Source organism: Mixophyes fleayi, chromosome 10, assembly GCF_038048845.1.
Source record: "Mixophyes fleayi isolate aMixFle1 chromosome 10, aMixFle1.hap1, whole genome shotgun sequence".
NCBI classification, from domain to species: domain Eukaryota; kingdom Metazoa; phylum Chordata; class Amphibia; order Anura; family Limnodynastidae; genus Mixophyes; species Mixophyes fleayi.
Window position 1 is genome coordinate 65,856,330 of NC_134411.1, and position 16,386 is coordinate 65,872,715.

The window sequence follows — 16,386 nt, forward strand, 5'->3', positions numbered from 1 at the left end:
CTATTATTTTTATTTTATTTTTAAGTGAAACTTCCTTGTCTGTAAAAGCCTAAACAACCTTAAACCATTTCCCATAAATAATTGGAAACTGGGTAAAAAGTATCCGTAATAGATTTTTAATATTGTATTGGTTCTGAAAACCGTTTATTAAAGGGAAAGTCCACTTTTGGACTGCTCTTTGCTCTCATACTTGCCCTCCCTTACCCATGTAGCAAGAGTTCCTCTCTTATGTTGCCCTCCCCCTCTATTTCCTGGTGCCAGGAGCTGGTTGTGTTGAACTCTTATTTCAAAGACAATGATTCCTCCAGTGCCTCTCCTACAGATCTTTGTAGAGGGCTTTGGAAATCTATGGTTAAGGCATTGAGCAACATAAAAACACAGTTGGATAAAATATGGTTCTGATACTATATACAATAGCTTTTCAACTTGAGGCCCTCATCTTCCTAACACTAAAAGTAGTTCCTCTGTATTTAACATTTCTTATTTTGTTGGCCCTTTCAATGGAACCTGCTTTCTCTATCCATTTGTATGTTGAGCGATGCGCCAATGTTTAGTTCTAGGCCACTCTTTGTCCTCGGTAGAAAACAGCCCCCCTTTAAACGTTTGGACATGGAGAATTTAAAAACACTTTAAATTAAATACTTAACTATACTACTGCCTTATAAATCTCTATGGATAGTGTTACACAGCATTGATTGAATGCTGCTTTTTTCAGATAGAAGAGTGCAGTGTTCATAAGAGCTGAATCATTGCCCTAGTGGCACATAGAAGGGAAGGGGAGACGTTCCTCCTGTCACATAAGAGCCATTGAGCTTGGAAGATGTAAATATTGGCTTGTTGCTGGCTTCCTGAAAATAAAAAAATAATCAGCATATAGGTGAATTGCAGAGTATATATGGGGAGGAGGGGGCATCCAGACCTGCCAACTTAAATTTATTTCTTTAGCAGTGTGAGTCCTGTTAATGTGCTAAGACATGCACAGTATAGCGAACTAATATGTATCTGACATGCATTGTATGCTGAAAAAGAATATACTCTTTGCAGCATGAAAGGGAATCCATAGCATGCACACTGCTTTTAAAAGAATGGTAATATTTAATGTGTCTGGTATGGCAAAAATGTAAGTACTGTTTACAGCAGATTCAGCAGTCCAGCATACGTACCAAATGTCCCATTCATACGTGTCTAATGTATAGCCTCATATTGTAAAGCTCCCCTATGTACTAAACAATTTCATATGCGGTCACATAGCCCCTTACCTTAGCAATACGATTACAACACTAGTTATACTTTACTAGTTTGCAGCAATGTAGAGTTTTGCATTTACAACTTACCTAGGGGGATACTTCTTAGAGGTGTCTGTAACTGAATTGTACCTATCTAAAATAAGGATTTTTGTTTTATATAGAAAGTATTTTCTGCCTTTCAGAGTCCACTTCTCCTCAAAGTATAAAGACCCGACAAGCGGTGTCACGTATTACACGGCAAGAGCTAGAGGACAGATACTTACGTATTCACGATGAGAACCTGTTGCTCAAACAGCATGCACGCAAGCAAGAGGACAAAATAAAGAGGTAAGCAAAACTTCATTACAATATATCTTTTATTTTTTTCTTTTAAAGCTGTGCTTCTGAAAGCAGGACCAACTTAAACTGCTAGAGATCAATATGACATTGTTTCCTATCGATCATATTTTTAGGCTTTCTGGTTGAGGGCTCTCAAGAATTTCAATGCTCTGCCCGATGTTTTCTCTTATGCTTAGTATTCAAAATTGTGTAAACTGTTTTTACATAAGAATGTGACTTGTAGTCCACATCTCTTTAATGGTGTGTTGATCAGTTGTTGCCTTGTCTATAATGCACACTACATCACAGCAGAGCATATATTTTTTTCACAGTGAATATCCTTAGCAGAACAAAATGTATATGCGATTGTAAGGCAATTCAATGCATTACAAATGCAGTATCTGTAACATGAGTATGCTTCTATCTGGTCCTCGCCAACCTTTTATTTGCAGTGTATCTGAGCCAGTATTGCAGGCCAAGAGAATGCTACTTCCTCCATCTTCAAGAAACAGGCAGCTACATCTATTTTAATCTACATAAACACAAAAGAAAAGCTGATGACAACCTGTACCTTTTTTTTTTTTTTTTTTTTTTTTCTACTAGTTTTCAGCTTCTCATACTACTGCAGTTCTGGCAAGTTTACATACGAAGAAAAATAATGGACAAGAGTGGGTCTTTTAAAACATACCCAAATGGAAAACATTTATGAAAACTGTTCTGTTCTACAGAAAACTGTGCAGAAAGAGTGGTGTTACACATAGCAACCTATAGGGCCTGATTAAAGGGTTCTGGCTGTCTTAGGCTAATACACCCATAATCCTCCCCCCATAGTGTGGAACCCATAGCAGCAAAGTTGAAATTTGCTTTCATTATTCTAGTCTAACTTGACAGATCAAAGCAATAGGATTGCATTGGGTTATTTTTGTACCTAGTATAGCACATATCCCTTCACAGCCTCCTACAACAATTGTGTGTATGTGTAAATATAAAATTTTGTCCAGCATTGCTTAAAATCACAGTTTGTCCAACTCCGCAATATATGTCCAGAAATTTAGTAACCCATTAGCTAAATGCATTTTTCCAGCAAATATTACAATTAGTCTGATAGCACTCGGTGGCCCTAAGCCCATGAGGTGGTTGCAATCCACTCAGACTATATTACTATTTCATTACCATTAACGATCCACCAAACATTTAGTGAAAAATTGTGTGTTCTCCTATTGTTTTGGTATTTATACAATGAGAAAAAAAAAACGTTCTTTGATTTTTATTTTGTTTGTTTTTTTCAATTGTTATATTGGCTTCTTTGTTTTTACAAGCATGTGCCAATTTCATATGCATCATATTAATGTATTAACCTCTCAAACAAACAAATTACCCACTTGTCTCACTCACTCCTGTCAGATTGGCAAAACATTCACTCCCAAACTTCCTCTGAAAGCCCAAAATGCTTTTCCCCCCATTCATATTCCTACCAGTTTTGCCTATCATACCTGGCAGGCTACAGGCAGAAAACTACTAAATTGATGATTGAGTTAAAAAGGTAGCTTGTACCCAACTGAACTGCTTAAAGTCCAACTGTGCTCTCCCACTCTCTTACAGTTCCACCACCCCACAAAATGTAGGCATTAAATCTCTTTGCATGTGCTTGGCTCTCTCCTAGGCTGCATTAATCCAGAACGCAGGAGAGCTGTGAGCTATAGAGAAAAGGAGAGCAGGTACAACAACTGCACTAGGTGTTTAAATAATTTACACCCCTAAATAAATTCATATACATAGGCAAACCGAGGGGGGGGGTTTCCTAGTGCCTGGAAACCCCCCCCCCCCCAAGCTTGGGGCACTGTATAATTGAGATGGCTGGACCCTGACCCCGCTTCACACGGCTCTGCTCGACAAGATAGAGCTGCGTGCACCTATCGCTAGTGCATGCAGTATTGCCCATGTATAATATAGGGAGAGTTGGGGAGCAGCCAAGCACTGTCTAAAATTATAGCCACGCCTCCATGCATGCTGGTCACGCCCACTGGCGGCGTGGTGTGGAAACCCCCCTCTACAAATCCTGCGTTTACCCTTGCTATGTATGATTCGGATTACTCGGGACATATCAATAGGATAAGTAATCTCACCATCTATTTAGACTGTTGCTGTGAATTGCTCCCATACTAACGGACCGATATTGTTCCTTATCCTATGAGTCCTATTGATCCTGCTTTCATCAATGGAGAATGTTTGAGGTCATTTCCTTTTACATTTAATAAAAAGTTGAATCGGATGCACTTAAGACCATATATATATATATATATATATATATATATATATATATATATATATATATAATATACATACATACATACATACATATACACACTTGGTTTGTCTGTGATGTCCTAAGTAATTATACCATTATTGTGAGCCATTTTTAATTTTTAGCTTGTAGTTCCTAAATCGATATTTTTATTAAGGAATTTGTATATATCTTTATCTGGTTTGAACAGCCTTTAAATGTAGCAGTACATGCTCAGCCTCCGCTGTTAGAGCACCACATCATAGTTCCATAAATGTCACTCTATGTGATCTACCTTTTTTTACTTTCAAATCAATTGATTAATTGTGATACAATTTTGATTTAACTTATTGGTTTAAGTTGATTAATTATTAAAGAAAAAAATCTGCTGGCATGCCAGAGAGTGACAGTGTGTACTCTATTATATGGGGAACCACGATGATTTGCATACAAAGATCTGTGAAGGTGCTGAGAGGATTGGGGCGTTTCCTGCTGATTGAGGGCACTCAGATCCAAAGCCAAGAATTTATTTTGAGGTACAAAATGATGCAAATGAGATTCAAAGGTCGTGAAGGGAATTTTGAGGGGGTTGGGCCCTGATTTGAGTGCAGGCGCAGAGCATTTGGACAAACCATCGGAGGTGGTGTAATCCAAGTCTTGGCCTATACATTCAGGTGCAGTTCAACTAATACAATAAAAACATAGTTGTCTCGACGTGCCCACACTCATGATTAATTTAACACATAAATGAGTCAAAGCATTTTTTAGGAGAAAAACTGAAAGTTTAAATTAAAGTAGGGTGTGATAATAAAGAGTAATATGTACTTTGTAGTAAGATGTTTATTGTATCCACCATGTGCATTCTTACCCAGACATGCAGTGCCGCAGAGCTGATTATATGGGGGCAGGTCCAAAAACACATGTGGCCAACCTCCTTGCTATGTGCAAGGGAGATAAATAAGTGCATATGCGCCAAATGCAATGTTCTGCAGAACCCGCATATTTTGTAGTTTAGTAGATTACCTCCAATGTTAGTAGAAATACTTCTATCCTATAGGGGCATATGCCATATCAATTTGCATTGCCTACATGACAGGACTTATTTGCAAAGCAGGCTAAGGCAAATAAGCAATCTATAGCAATGTTCCTGACTTTTATGAGACTGCAATCCTCTACCTCCTACAGTATTGTGGTTTATTTGCTTTACAATAGCTCGTGGAGTGTATGTAAGCATTTCACATTTTGCGGCTATATTTGAAAAATACTGCAGTCAGGATATGTAACTAGGACCACTCCTTTTCTCCAATTAACACAAAGATGAAAAGGAATGTGAAAGTCAGCAAAATCGGAGTATACGGTTGAAGCCTCCAGTACAGAGTGAAATAATACTTTGCAGATTTTGATAGAACTATTACTGCTTGTGAAAGGAGCCTTTGAAGATAATTGAAACCACTGGGTAGCAATCTGCTTTATAGCACTGACAAATAACAGTTTCCTAAGGCTTATCATTTAAGTGTGGTAAAATAGAGAAAGAGAAAAAAAAAATCAAACATATTTAGTCCATATGTAGTGGAAGCCTAGCCTTGCATGACAAGCTGTATGTTACTGGACAGAATAGTATTATATGGGCACAAAGGGCTAGGTCTAATATTTCAAAATAGTTTGTGGACCGCAAAGAACTTGCTCATAAACAGGAGTGTTAGAAGGATTTGGGGTATTTCCACCTTTTGTGTTAAGTGTAAACGGAGATTATAGAGAAATGAAGAACAGATTTCATGTGGTCCCAAACCAATAAATTCGGCACAGTCTCTCTAGCAACAAAAAAGTAGTTAGGTGTTTAATTTGCATATCACTAGTGTACCCATATTGCAACTGTTCTATAATGTGTTAGACAAGATAAGCTAAAGAAGCAATATAAAGATCTGAAGGTTTATTTTACGGAATGCATATTCTGTACAGCTCAAACCCAAAAATGAATTGTAATAACACAACAATCACATGACTTGCAATACTTGAATCCAACAATTGTTAAATCTTATCATCTTAAATTTAAAGACATTTGTCCACTATCCACATGGAACAATAGAAGTGGTGCGCTGCTATTGTGTCAGTATGTCAATTCACAAGAATAGTTGAAAAAAAATTACAGTTGTAGTAAAAATATTGACACCCTTTGATATTTCTGATAATTCACAGTTTATTCCAGAAAATTGTTGAAATATAAACATTTTTTTGGCATCCACATATGTATTTCTTTGGTTTGTAGTAGAATAAAACACAGTATTTTTCTGCTTTTTAAGTTGTACCTTATTCCACACAGAAATCTATAAATTCCACAAAATTATGGGGAATTTCTAAAAGTAGTTAGAAATAATTAGATTTCAAGCAGGTGATTTTTTTTCACTTTGGAACTGAACTCCCCTCTGGTGAGGAGCAGGTGCTGCAATATCAAAAAATCACTGATTAAATGAACTTGAGTAGAAACAATGACTCGTTCACAACATGTTTTGTGTCACTGTGTATACTGCAATGAGTATGAAGAAAATAAAGAAAACCAGAGAATTGTCTGAGGAGGTCAGTCAGGAGATTGTAGCCAAGCAGGGACAATCTCAAGGCTACAAATCAATTTCTAGTTACCTTGATATTCCCGTTTCCACTATACGCAATGCTATTGGGATCTATTTCTCTCCCTTGCACAAAGCAAGGAGGTTGGCCACATGTGTTTTTGGAGTTGCCCCCATATAATCAGTTTTGCGGCACTGTATGTCTGGGTAAGAATGCACATGGTGGAAACAATAAACATGTTACTACAAATTCTGCTCCACCCTCTCCCTTGCTAAATCCCTCATTTCTTCTCAGTCCTCTAATCCCTGCAGTCTTTTTGCCACCTTCAACTCCCTCCTCCCCCCCACCCCCCTCCTGTCCCACTTTCCCTCTCCGCTGCTGACTTCGACACGTTTTTCTCTTCCAAAACTGAGGCCATCAGACTTAACATCTCCTCTTCGATCCCCTATCCCCCTGCCCTAATCGCTCCACCCCCATCCAACAATCAACTCTGGCGCTCCTTCTACCCTACATCTGGCGATAAAGTTCACTACCTTATTCTTTCCTCTCCACCCTCTACCTGTCCTCTGGATTCCATCCCCTCTAACCTCCTTCGCTCTGTCTTTCACACTGCCTGCTCCTACCTTGCACACCTATTCAACCTATCACTCAGGTGTTGTACCCTCCTCATTTAAATACGCTCTTATCTTTCCTATCCTCAAAAAACCCAATCTTGACCCCACCGCCCTCGCCAATTATCACCCCATCTCACTTCTCCCCTACGCCTCCAAATTACTTGAGCGGATAGTCTGCTGTCATCTCACCAAATACCTCTCGGACAATTCCCTCCTCGACCCTCTTCAATCTGGCTACCGCCCCCTCCACTCCACTGAAACACCGCCCTGGCCAAAGTTACCAACGACCTCCTTTCAACCAAATCTCTCTCTCGGCCTCTCTGATTCTATCCACATCTGGTTCTGCTCTTACCTCGCCAACCGCACCTTCTCTGTCTCCACGTCTGGCTCTTCTTCCACCCCCTCCCCTCTCCCGGTAGGAGTCCCACAGGGCTCTGTTCTCAACCCCCTACTATTTTCGCTCTACACTTCCTCCCTCAGTGCTCTCATCTCCTCCTTTGTTCTTCAGTATCACCTCTATGCTGACGACATTCAACTCTACATATCTTCTCCTGATCTCTCTCCCAATCTCCTCTCGTGTATCACACTGCCTCTCTGCCATCTCCTCCTGGATGTCACCAACTGCAATGCCTGGGTGTCACCCTCGACTCCTCTCTCTCCTTTGCCCCCCACGTCCAATCTCTTGCCTAAACCCGCCGCTTCCAGCTGCGCAACATCGCCCGCATCCGGCCCTTCCTCTCATAAGATGCCACCAAAACAATCATCCACGCACTCATCATCTCCTGCCTCGACTACTGTGACCTTTTCCTCACTGGCCTCCCCCTCTCCCACCTCGCCCCCTCCGTTCTATTCTCAACGCGGCTGCCCGACACATCTTTCTCTCACGCCGCTCCTCCTCTGCCTCCCCTCTCTGCCATGCCTAACACTGGCTCCCCTTCCCCTACAGGATCCTTTTCAAACTCCTTACCACCACTTACAAAGCTCCCTCCCAGTCTACTGCCATCTATATCTCTAACCTCCTCATCATTCACACTCCTGCCCGCTTCCTACGATCAACCAATGACCGTCGCCTCTCCTCCACTCTGATTACCTCTTCCCACTCCAGAATCCAAGACTTCTCCCAAGCAGCCCCCCTGCACTGGAATGACCTCCCTCGCTCCATCCGTCTCTCTCCCAGTCTGTGCTCCTTCAAACGTGCACTTAAAACTCACCTGTTCCTCAAAGCCTACCAATCATCCACTTAACCCTAACCTCCTTCGCTCGTTCGCCCCTCTGTCCCCTGGCCCATCTTTTCTCTCCCCCCTTACTTTGATGGCTCCCTTTTGTGCCTGTTTTGTTCACCCTCCCTTAGGATGTAATCTCGTAGGAGCAGGGCCCCTCTCCCCTCCTCTCTCCATACCTGTTCTTCTGCTCCGTTATTACCCCATATGTCTGCCCGGAGTTTCTGAAGTATTGGTACTTTGTGTTTATCGTGCTGTACTATGTCACCCTGTATGGTCTACTGTATGTACTGTGTACGGCTCTGCGGAAATCTTGTGGCGCCTAACAAATAAATGATGATCATCATGATGATGATGATGATGATGATAATAATAATAGGAAGTTCAAGGCCATGGCAAGGTAGTCAACCTCCCTGGCTGTAAGAGAAAACTTGATATAAGATTGCAGCGCAGGATTGTTTCAAGGTGCTTTCTCCACTGTTTCCATAAGCAGATTCAAACTAACCTTCAAACACAAGGGGGTATATTTACTAAACTGCGGGTTTGAAAAAGTGGAGGTGTTGCCTATAGCAACCAATCAGCTTCTAGTTATTTATTTAGTACATTCTACAAAATGACAGCTAGAATCTGATTGGTTGCTATGGGCAACATCTCCACTTTTTCAAACTTGCAGTTTAATAAATGTACCCAAGTTATGAATTTTTCAGCTCGCACTATCAGTTGTCAACTCAATGAAAGGGGATTATATGGTAGGAGGCCTAGGAGTGTCCCATTGTTGAGAGAAAGTCTGCTTGGAGTTTGCCAAAACACAGCTGAAAAAGTAAAGTTCCTTCTAGGAGAATGCCCTTTAGATAGAAGAGACCAAGTTAGAACTTTTTGGTAAAGCACATGGGGTTGCTCTGCTGTACCTGGACAGGGTGCTTTGAACTCATACATTGCATTGTGAAATCTGGAGACTATCAAGCCATTTTGCAGTGCAATATTGAACCCAGTCTCAGAAAGCTCATCTCCGTTGAAAGTCATGGGTCTTCCTGCAGTACAGTGACCCCAAACACACTTAAAAACGCACCCAGGAATGGTTCAAGGCAAGACGCTGGACTGTTCTGAAGTAGCTAGCAATGAGTCCAGATCTATATACCGTAGATTGCCTGTGGAGAGATATGAAAACAGCAGTTGGTAATAGGTACCCTTCAAATCTGGGAGAACTGGAGTAGTTTGCACAAGAAAGGTGAATCAAACTGCCAGTAAAGATGTGCAGGAAGCTCAGGAATTGGTTGTTTGTGCTAAGGCTGTGCTACCAAATATTACGTCTAGGGTGTCAATAATTTTGTCAATGCCATTTCTTTTAATTTTGTGATTTACATTATTAAATTCAGAATAAAAAACGAAGGTTCTGTAATAATAATAGAATTGTGGAGACCAAATGCTGTTGTGAATTTCAACTTATGTTTAGAAAAAAATGTGAAGACAGTGACAGGGTGCCAATATGCTTGGGACATGACTGTAATTGCCACTCTACTGGTATACTGGTAAAATGACGGAGAAGGTTTTATTTTTGCCGATTTATATAACGAATAATTCCGTGCTGGCCTTTCAAAAACATAAGCACCAAGCCATGATGTGTAAGTAATGAATTTGAGAATGTATTAAGAAGATCTATGAATTATCATTATCATTATCATTAGTATGAAGTGTTTTACAACTTTTTCATGTTTAAAAAAATTGAGTTTTCAAACACAAATAGGACTTGTAACAAAGTTGTCTAATGTTTTCTTGTTTTAATAAAGCGTAAATATCATACATTCAAACATGCAAACACTATTTTGGGACTTCACGTCTCTACTTTTTGCACAAAGGCGCCACATTTTGCAGGGAAGCGTATAGGTTTGCAGGCTAAGATAGCGGCTTCAGGGTAGCTTGAAAAGTTTGCACCATTAAATGGACGAGTTGGGTGTGGATCAAAGACATCCCTTGATGAATGTCAGTTAGACACGTGAATGCGCATAATTTTGAAGCATATGCAAAAGTGGGATTTAAAAATGAAGCGCTTCTCTGATCTTATGTAGCCAAGCCCATTCCTGAAATCGCAAAGTAAACTTCAGCACAACCTTACAAGCAAGAGAAAAAGCACGCAAATGCTATTAAATAGCTCAGTTTAACGAAAAAAATCAATTAAAATACTGTTTTGTGTTAATTTGGTCCATATTTTTGTTGGCACAGGTTTCATAATGGTCACCCCTTTGTTTTCTATGTCTAGGACACTTTTTATGTTAAACATCAGCAAATAATATAAAATTACAAATGCGTTACTATTTTTTCTATATGAAAAAGCACTCAATCATTTGGCAACATTTGTGGGGTTACACTTCTCTTTTTCTTTATTCTGTGCATGATTTCAGTAATTGCATTTATAGTCCGTTCTCCATTAAACTTTGTCTATAGTGTAAATATACTTATGGGTAAATGTGAAACTTCTGGTAGAGGCGAGTGTGTTTGAGAAATTTGGAGTAATGTAATTAGTGCTACAGTGTGAATAACCGAGTCAAGTCTTTGTAGGCAATATGAGAACTGGATAGGGTATCAATGCACCCTGTTGTAAAGCTATGTGATATATTTTGAGTTATGCACGGCCACTTCACGCACAGCCCATTTAAAAGTGACTGATTTGTTTTGTTATATAAAATCAAATGAGTTTATTATTTATGCAGTATTTGTTGTGGCTATTTTTTAATGTCAAATGTATGTATATTAGTGTATTAGTCACTGCTGTTATTTTTACCCTAGGATGGCTACAAAGTTAATACGACTAGTGCAAGACAAGAAGAAAGCAGAACCAGGGTCTGTAGTCCCAAGAAGATCTGGGAAGGACGTAGAGCTGGAAGAGATGATTGAGCAGCTGCAGGAGAATGTACGTGAGCTTGAGAAGCAGAAAGAGGGTTTACAGAACCGCTTAATAGCTGCCAAGCAACAGCTGCAAACTCAGGGACATCGACACACCCCCTACAATTATATACAGGCCCGCATTAATTCTGGCTTACGAAAAGTGGGCGAAGGCGTATTAATGCAAGAAAACATTCGTAGAGGTATGTATGTATTCTAAAGGAATTACATGTGGTAATGTATTTTAGATATGTCTTAAAATATTTGCCATTTAAATTCAGAGATGTATATGTTGTTAAATAAAAATTTTCTTCAATCAAAACACTTCGGTAACATCTGTCTGCAAGTACTTATATTCCGAATTATTGTAGTGTATATAACCTTCAGTCATTGTCAGAAACTCCAGTTTTGGACACTTTAAAAATGAAGCACGTGGTCAGTTCTTAATGTAAACACAGTTTGTTACATGCGTATTTCTTTGGACAAAGCTAACTTTGAAAGGATAACTCCACCTAAAAGTTAAAATGGGTTGTTCTTACGCAGCAAAAAATAAGGAAAACTTACCAATGGCTGTAAAGGTCCAAGTAGGAGCTGCTCACTTTTGATTAGTATGGGTGTTTTACCAAATTTCTTGCTGCATTTGGTTGAACGAGAAAGTCACAGTTGTAGGAGGTTGAAGAACACCTGCCTGAGCAAACACAAGACAAGTAGTCATGTGGACAAAAACACTCCTGTTTGGGCTGTTAAAACCACCAGGGTATCTGAGGTACGGTCAAGAGGAGCAGAAGAAAGTATATTATTTTTATTTATTATTTTGTTTTGAGTGGCGTTATTTACAATATCAAAGAAATTTTCTTTTGAATTCCTTATTTTCTGAGCTCACAAATATATGCTGCATTTTGATAGTTTGTACAGAAGCCACAGTTGTTGTTTCAAGTTATAGTATTTCTCTTTCATCCAGTCTGGGGGACACTGCTTACCATGGGTTGTGGAGGGAGCTTGGGGAGTTGGCACCTAACTAGTTAACTTTTAGTACTGCCGACAGACCCCTCCCCTCTACAATCCCCCTGCCTCTTCCTCTTCCTGTCAGTTTTTTTTAGGTGCCCATGGAGTTGGGCAGTGTTTTAGTACTGTAGGTAATTCTTAACTTTTATTTGATTTTTAACTTTTTTTTACAGGTGGCAGAGCTAGAGTGTGTTCTAATATAGAGAACACACTCACAGCAGGGCAGCGCAGGCACTACCCTGTCAGATGATAGCCAGCGGCTCTCACTGACAGGGACAGGAGGAGATTGAAGAAATTGGTGCCTGAATTAGGAGTGACACGCGGTCTCACGGACCGCTGTCACTCCTGGAGCCTCCCCGATAACCGGTGCTGCCACTTCAGGCATAGAGTGCCGGTTATTGGATACTGCATTGACGGTGGCCATCTTGGATTTGGAGCAGAGGAGAAGGGGGCTATACCAGGATCCCCCCCTCATACATAGGAGGGGGAATCTGGTATTATCCGCTGCGGAGACCTCCCCTGGAGGTCTCCAATACTCTGCCACATAATACTTTTAATTTTTTATTCAGACACAGAATCGCTGCAGAGGCAACATTACTGAAGGGGTGGAGCTAACACATAGAGCTCCCCCTCCTTCCAGAGAGAGAGATGGTTTATCCCAGTCTTCTCGGAGAAGCCCGGGAAGAGAGAACAGATCTGAGGGAGCAGGCACCAGGATACTGCTGTTGGACTTCTCCCCTGTTTGGCCTATGGGCTAAGTATCTGATTTATTTAAACACATATTCTGTATTGCTGTGTACAAGTGGGCTAGTAGGAGTTATATTATAGTTCTCCTACTTGCTTAAGTATTATTTTGTGTTTAAAATTTTACAAGTACAACTTTTATATCTAGATTAGTTGATTACTTGTAGTTTACACTTTTCTCTCCACACATTTATATATCTCTCTCTAATCAGCCAAATTTAACAATTTAAGTCTGTGTGTTTGGTGTGCCTTCCTTTATTAAGAAATGTCAGATAAGGGAAAGGGCCCTATTGCAAAATATTTAACATGTTCTAAATGTAATGTAAAATTACACTGTGGGCAGAAGGACCCGTTGGCGCTCTGCTCTGTCTGCGAGGCAGGGGTCCCCCCTACGCAAACCCAGCATATTTCAGCCCCACTGACGGAGGAACCAGCCTGGGTGACCTCACTGTCACAGTCGGTTTCCTCTTTAGCACAGATGGTTTTTCAATCTAATCAATTGCTATCTACTGTGGCTACTTCGGTGGCTAATAATACTAGTACTCAGTTGGGCCTCCCTGTTACCACAGGTTCTATTGGAACGTCTATACCTTCCTCTTCTCATACAGACCAAGCCCCTGTTCCCACAGAACCGGCATGGTCTGCAGCATTTATAAAGGGTTTGGATAAACTAAACCAGTTACTTGAATCCCCAAACATTCCGCCTGCTAAAAGAAAGACACCTAGATCTGATAATACCCTTATGGTCCTTTCAGACTCTGAGGAGTTTTCAGAGGAAGAGGGGGAAATTAATTCTGATCCTGACCAGGTTCAACCTTCGGAACAGGAAGAAAGCTCTAAAAGCCAATTTATTAATGATTTTGTTTTAGCAGTGAGACACGCGTTGGACCTCCCAGAACCGGAGGATACTACTCCTAGAGACAGAAGTCTATTTAAGAAGGCCAAAAGAGAGGCTATCTGTTTTCCCCCTTCCGTAGAACTTAAGGATATTGCAGAAGGAGCCTGGAAACAGCCTGATAAGAGGTTCTCTGTTCCCAAAAGGTTCTCTTCTCTGTATCCATTGCAGGAGGAAGATGTGGTTCGCTTGGAGAGTATTCCAAAAGTGGATATTCCAATAGCACGATTGGCCAAGCACACTTTACTTCCAGATCCAGTTTCTGCATCTCTGCAGGATGTCAATGACCGCAGAGTGGAATCCCAGCTAAAAATCTATATTTGCGGCTGCAGGTTCTTCCTTTAGGCCCACATTTGCTTCAGCTTGGGTGGCTAGAGCCATGGAAGCATGAGCAGACCAGCTGGCAGAGGCCTTACAGGACTCTGATTTACTTCCCCTGGCTTTGCATTTGAAGGAGGCATCGGGGTACCTTTATGAGGCGGGCCAGAACTCAGCGGATGTATCCTCTTCTATTCAGGCTGCATCTATTTCAGCAAGAAGAACATTATGGCTGAAATACTGGGAAGGAGATGCGGAATCAAAAAAGTCTGTGGAAACCATTCCTTTTTCAGCAGCAGGTTTGTTCGGCCCGGAATTGGATACCCTGATCTCACAGGCAACGGGGGGCAAAAGCACTTCCTTGCCAGTATTCCCTAGCAGGAGCCGAAACCCTCAGGTCAGCTCCTTATGTCAGCCCTTTCGGGGGACCTCCTTACCTAGAGGACAGTCCTTTAGAGGCAGACAGCCCAATTCTCGAGGCTCCTCAGCCAGGGGGAGATCCTCGTTTGCAGCTAGGCGCCAGGCCTCCAATACCCAGGAGAAGCCTGCGTCCTGACGACCACTCTGTTCCAGAGGGGGCACCAGTGGGGGGACGTCTGTCTTTGTTTCAGGAACAGTGGGCAGCGTCCTCCCAAGATCCTTGGATTTGGGGTATTCTATCAGAGAGGTACAGGCTAGACCTGTTGGGCACGGTCCCACATCGTTTCTTCCTAACTCTGCTACCCGAGATCCATCAAGAAGGCAGGTAATACAGGATTGTGTCGCCTCTCTTCTTTCTCAAAGAGTTATCTGCAGGGTCCCAGATTACCAGAAAGGACAGGGGTTTTATTCAAACCTGTTTCTGGTCAAGAAGCCGGATGGCTCCTTTCGTCCCATCCTAAACTTAAAGGGTCTCGATGTGCACTTACGGGTGGACAAATTTCGGATGGAATCCCTAAGGTCGGTGATGAACGGCTTAGACAAGGATCAGTTTATGGCGTCTATAGACATAAAAGACGCATACCTCCACATTCCCATTTGGATCCACCATCAGCCTCTCCTAAGATTCTCGGTGGGATCCTTCCACTATCCGTTTCGGGCACTCCCCTTCGGCCTCTCAACAGCACCGAGGGTTTTCACGAAGATCATGTCAGTTATGGCAGCATGTCTTCACCTTCAGGGAGTTCAGGTCGTGCCTTATTGGGACGACCTGCTCATCAAATCCTCCACAGAGAATTGCTTATGTCATCACTTATCCCTCACCTTGGCGGTTCTCGAGGGCCATGGATGGCTAATAAATTTAAAGAAATCCCAGATGGTTCCGTATCAACGCATGGTTTTCCTAGGGCTTATTATGGACACCAGCCAGCAAAGGGTGTTCCTACCTGTCGAGTAGATCAGTTAGATTCAGAGCATAACAACTCAGGTCTTGTCTTCTCCCAACCCCTCAATGCACTTGTGCATGCGGCTGCTGGGAAAGATGGTGGCCTCCTTCGAGACCATCCCCTTCGGTTGAGCCCATTCTCGTTGTTTTCAGTGGGATCTATAGATGAAATGGTCAGGATCCCACCTACGTTTGGATCTCCAGAGGATCTCTCTATCTCCAAGGGCGAGAGAATCGCTTCAGTGGTGGCTGATTCAGGATCACATGACAGTGGGCAGGTCCTTCGCTCCATGGCCATGGATCATAGCCCTGACGGACGCCAGCCTGAAAGGTTGGGGGGCGGTAATTCTGCACCTCTGGCTCCAGGGACTTTGGTCGGTTCAGGTATCAGCCCTATCAATAAACGTGCTGGAGTTGAAGGCTATTCTTTTGGCCCTCCGGGGGGCCCAGTCCCTCCTTCAGGGCCACCCTGTCAGAGTTCAGTCCGACAATGCCACGGCCGTGGCATATGTCAACAGGCAAGGAGGAAACAGGAGTGCAGCGGCAATGAATATTGCAGCTCAAATTTTACTTTGGGCAGAACAATTTGTTCCAGCAATATCGGCAGTTTTTATTCCAGGAATAAAGAATTGGGAGGCCAACTACCTAAGTCGACACCAGATGATGCCGGGGGAGTGGTCACTCCACCCGGAAGTTTTCCAGTCTCTGGTTCAGATGTGGGGTCTTCCGGACATAGATATCATGGCCTCCAGACACAACAGAAAGGTTCACAGGTTTTGCGCAAGGGCAAGAGACCCCTTAGCGGTGGCAGTGGACATTATGACAATGTCATGGATGTTCAGGTTGGGATACCTGTTTCCTCCGATTCCCATGCTTCCTCGCGTACTCAGACGAGTAAGGCAGGGCAGTCTGCCATTAATTCTAATAGCTCCC

General features: G+C 42.0%; 1 protein-coding gene across 1 annotated transcript in view; it reads left to right on the forward strand.

The window, feature by feature from the left end:
- RPGRIP1L (RPGRIP1 like) overlaps nucleotides 1-16,386 on the forward strand; it is a 113,206-nt gene that overhangs the window by 4,004 nt on the left and 92,816 nt on the right. The window contains exons 3-4 of the mRNA XM_075188841.1: nucleotides 1,430-1,574; nucleotides 11,033-11,331. Coding sequence (XP_075044942.1) covers nucleotides 1,430-1,574; nucleotides 11,033-11,331 — 444 coding nt within the window. The remainder of the gene's footprint in view (nucleotides 1-1,429; nucleotides 1,575-11,032; nucleotides 11,332-16,386) is intronic.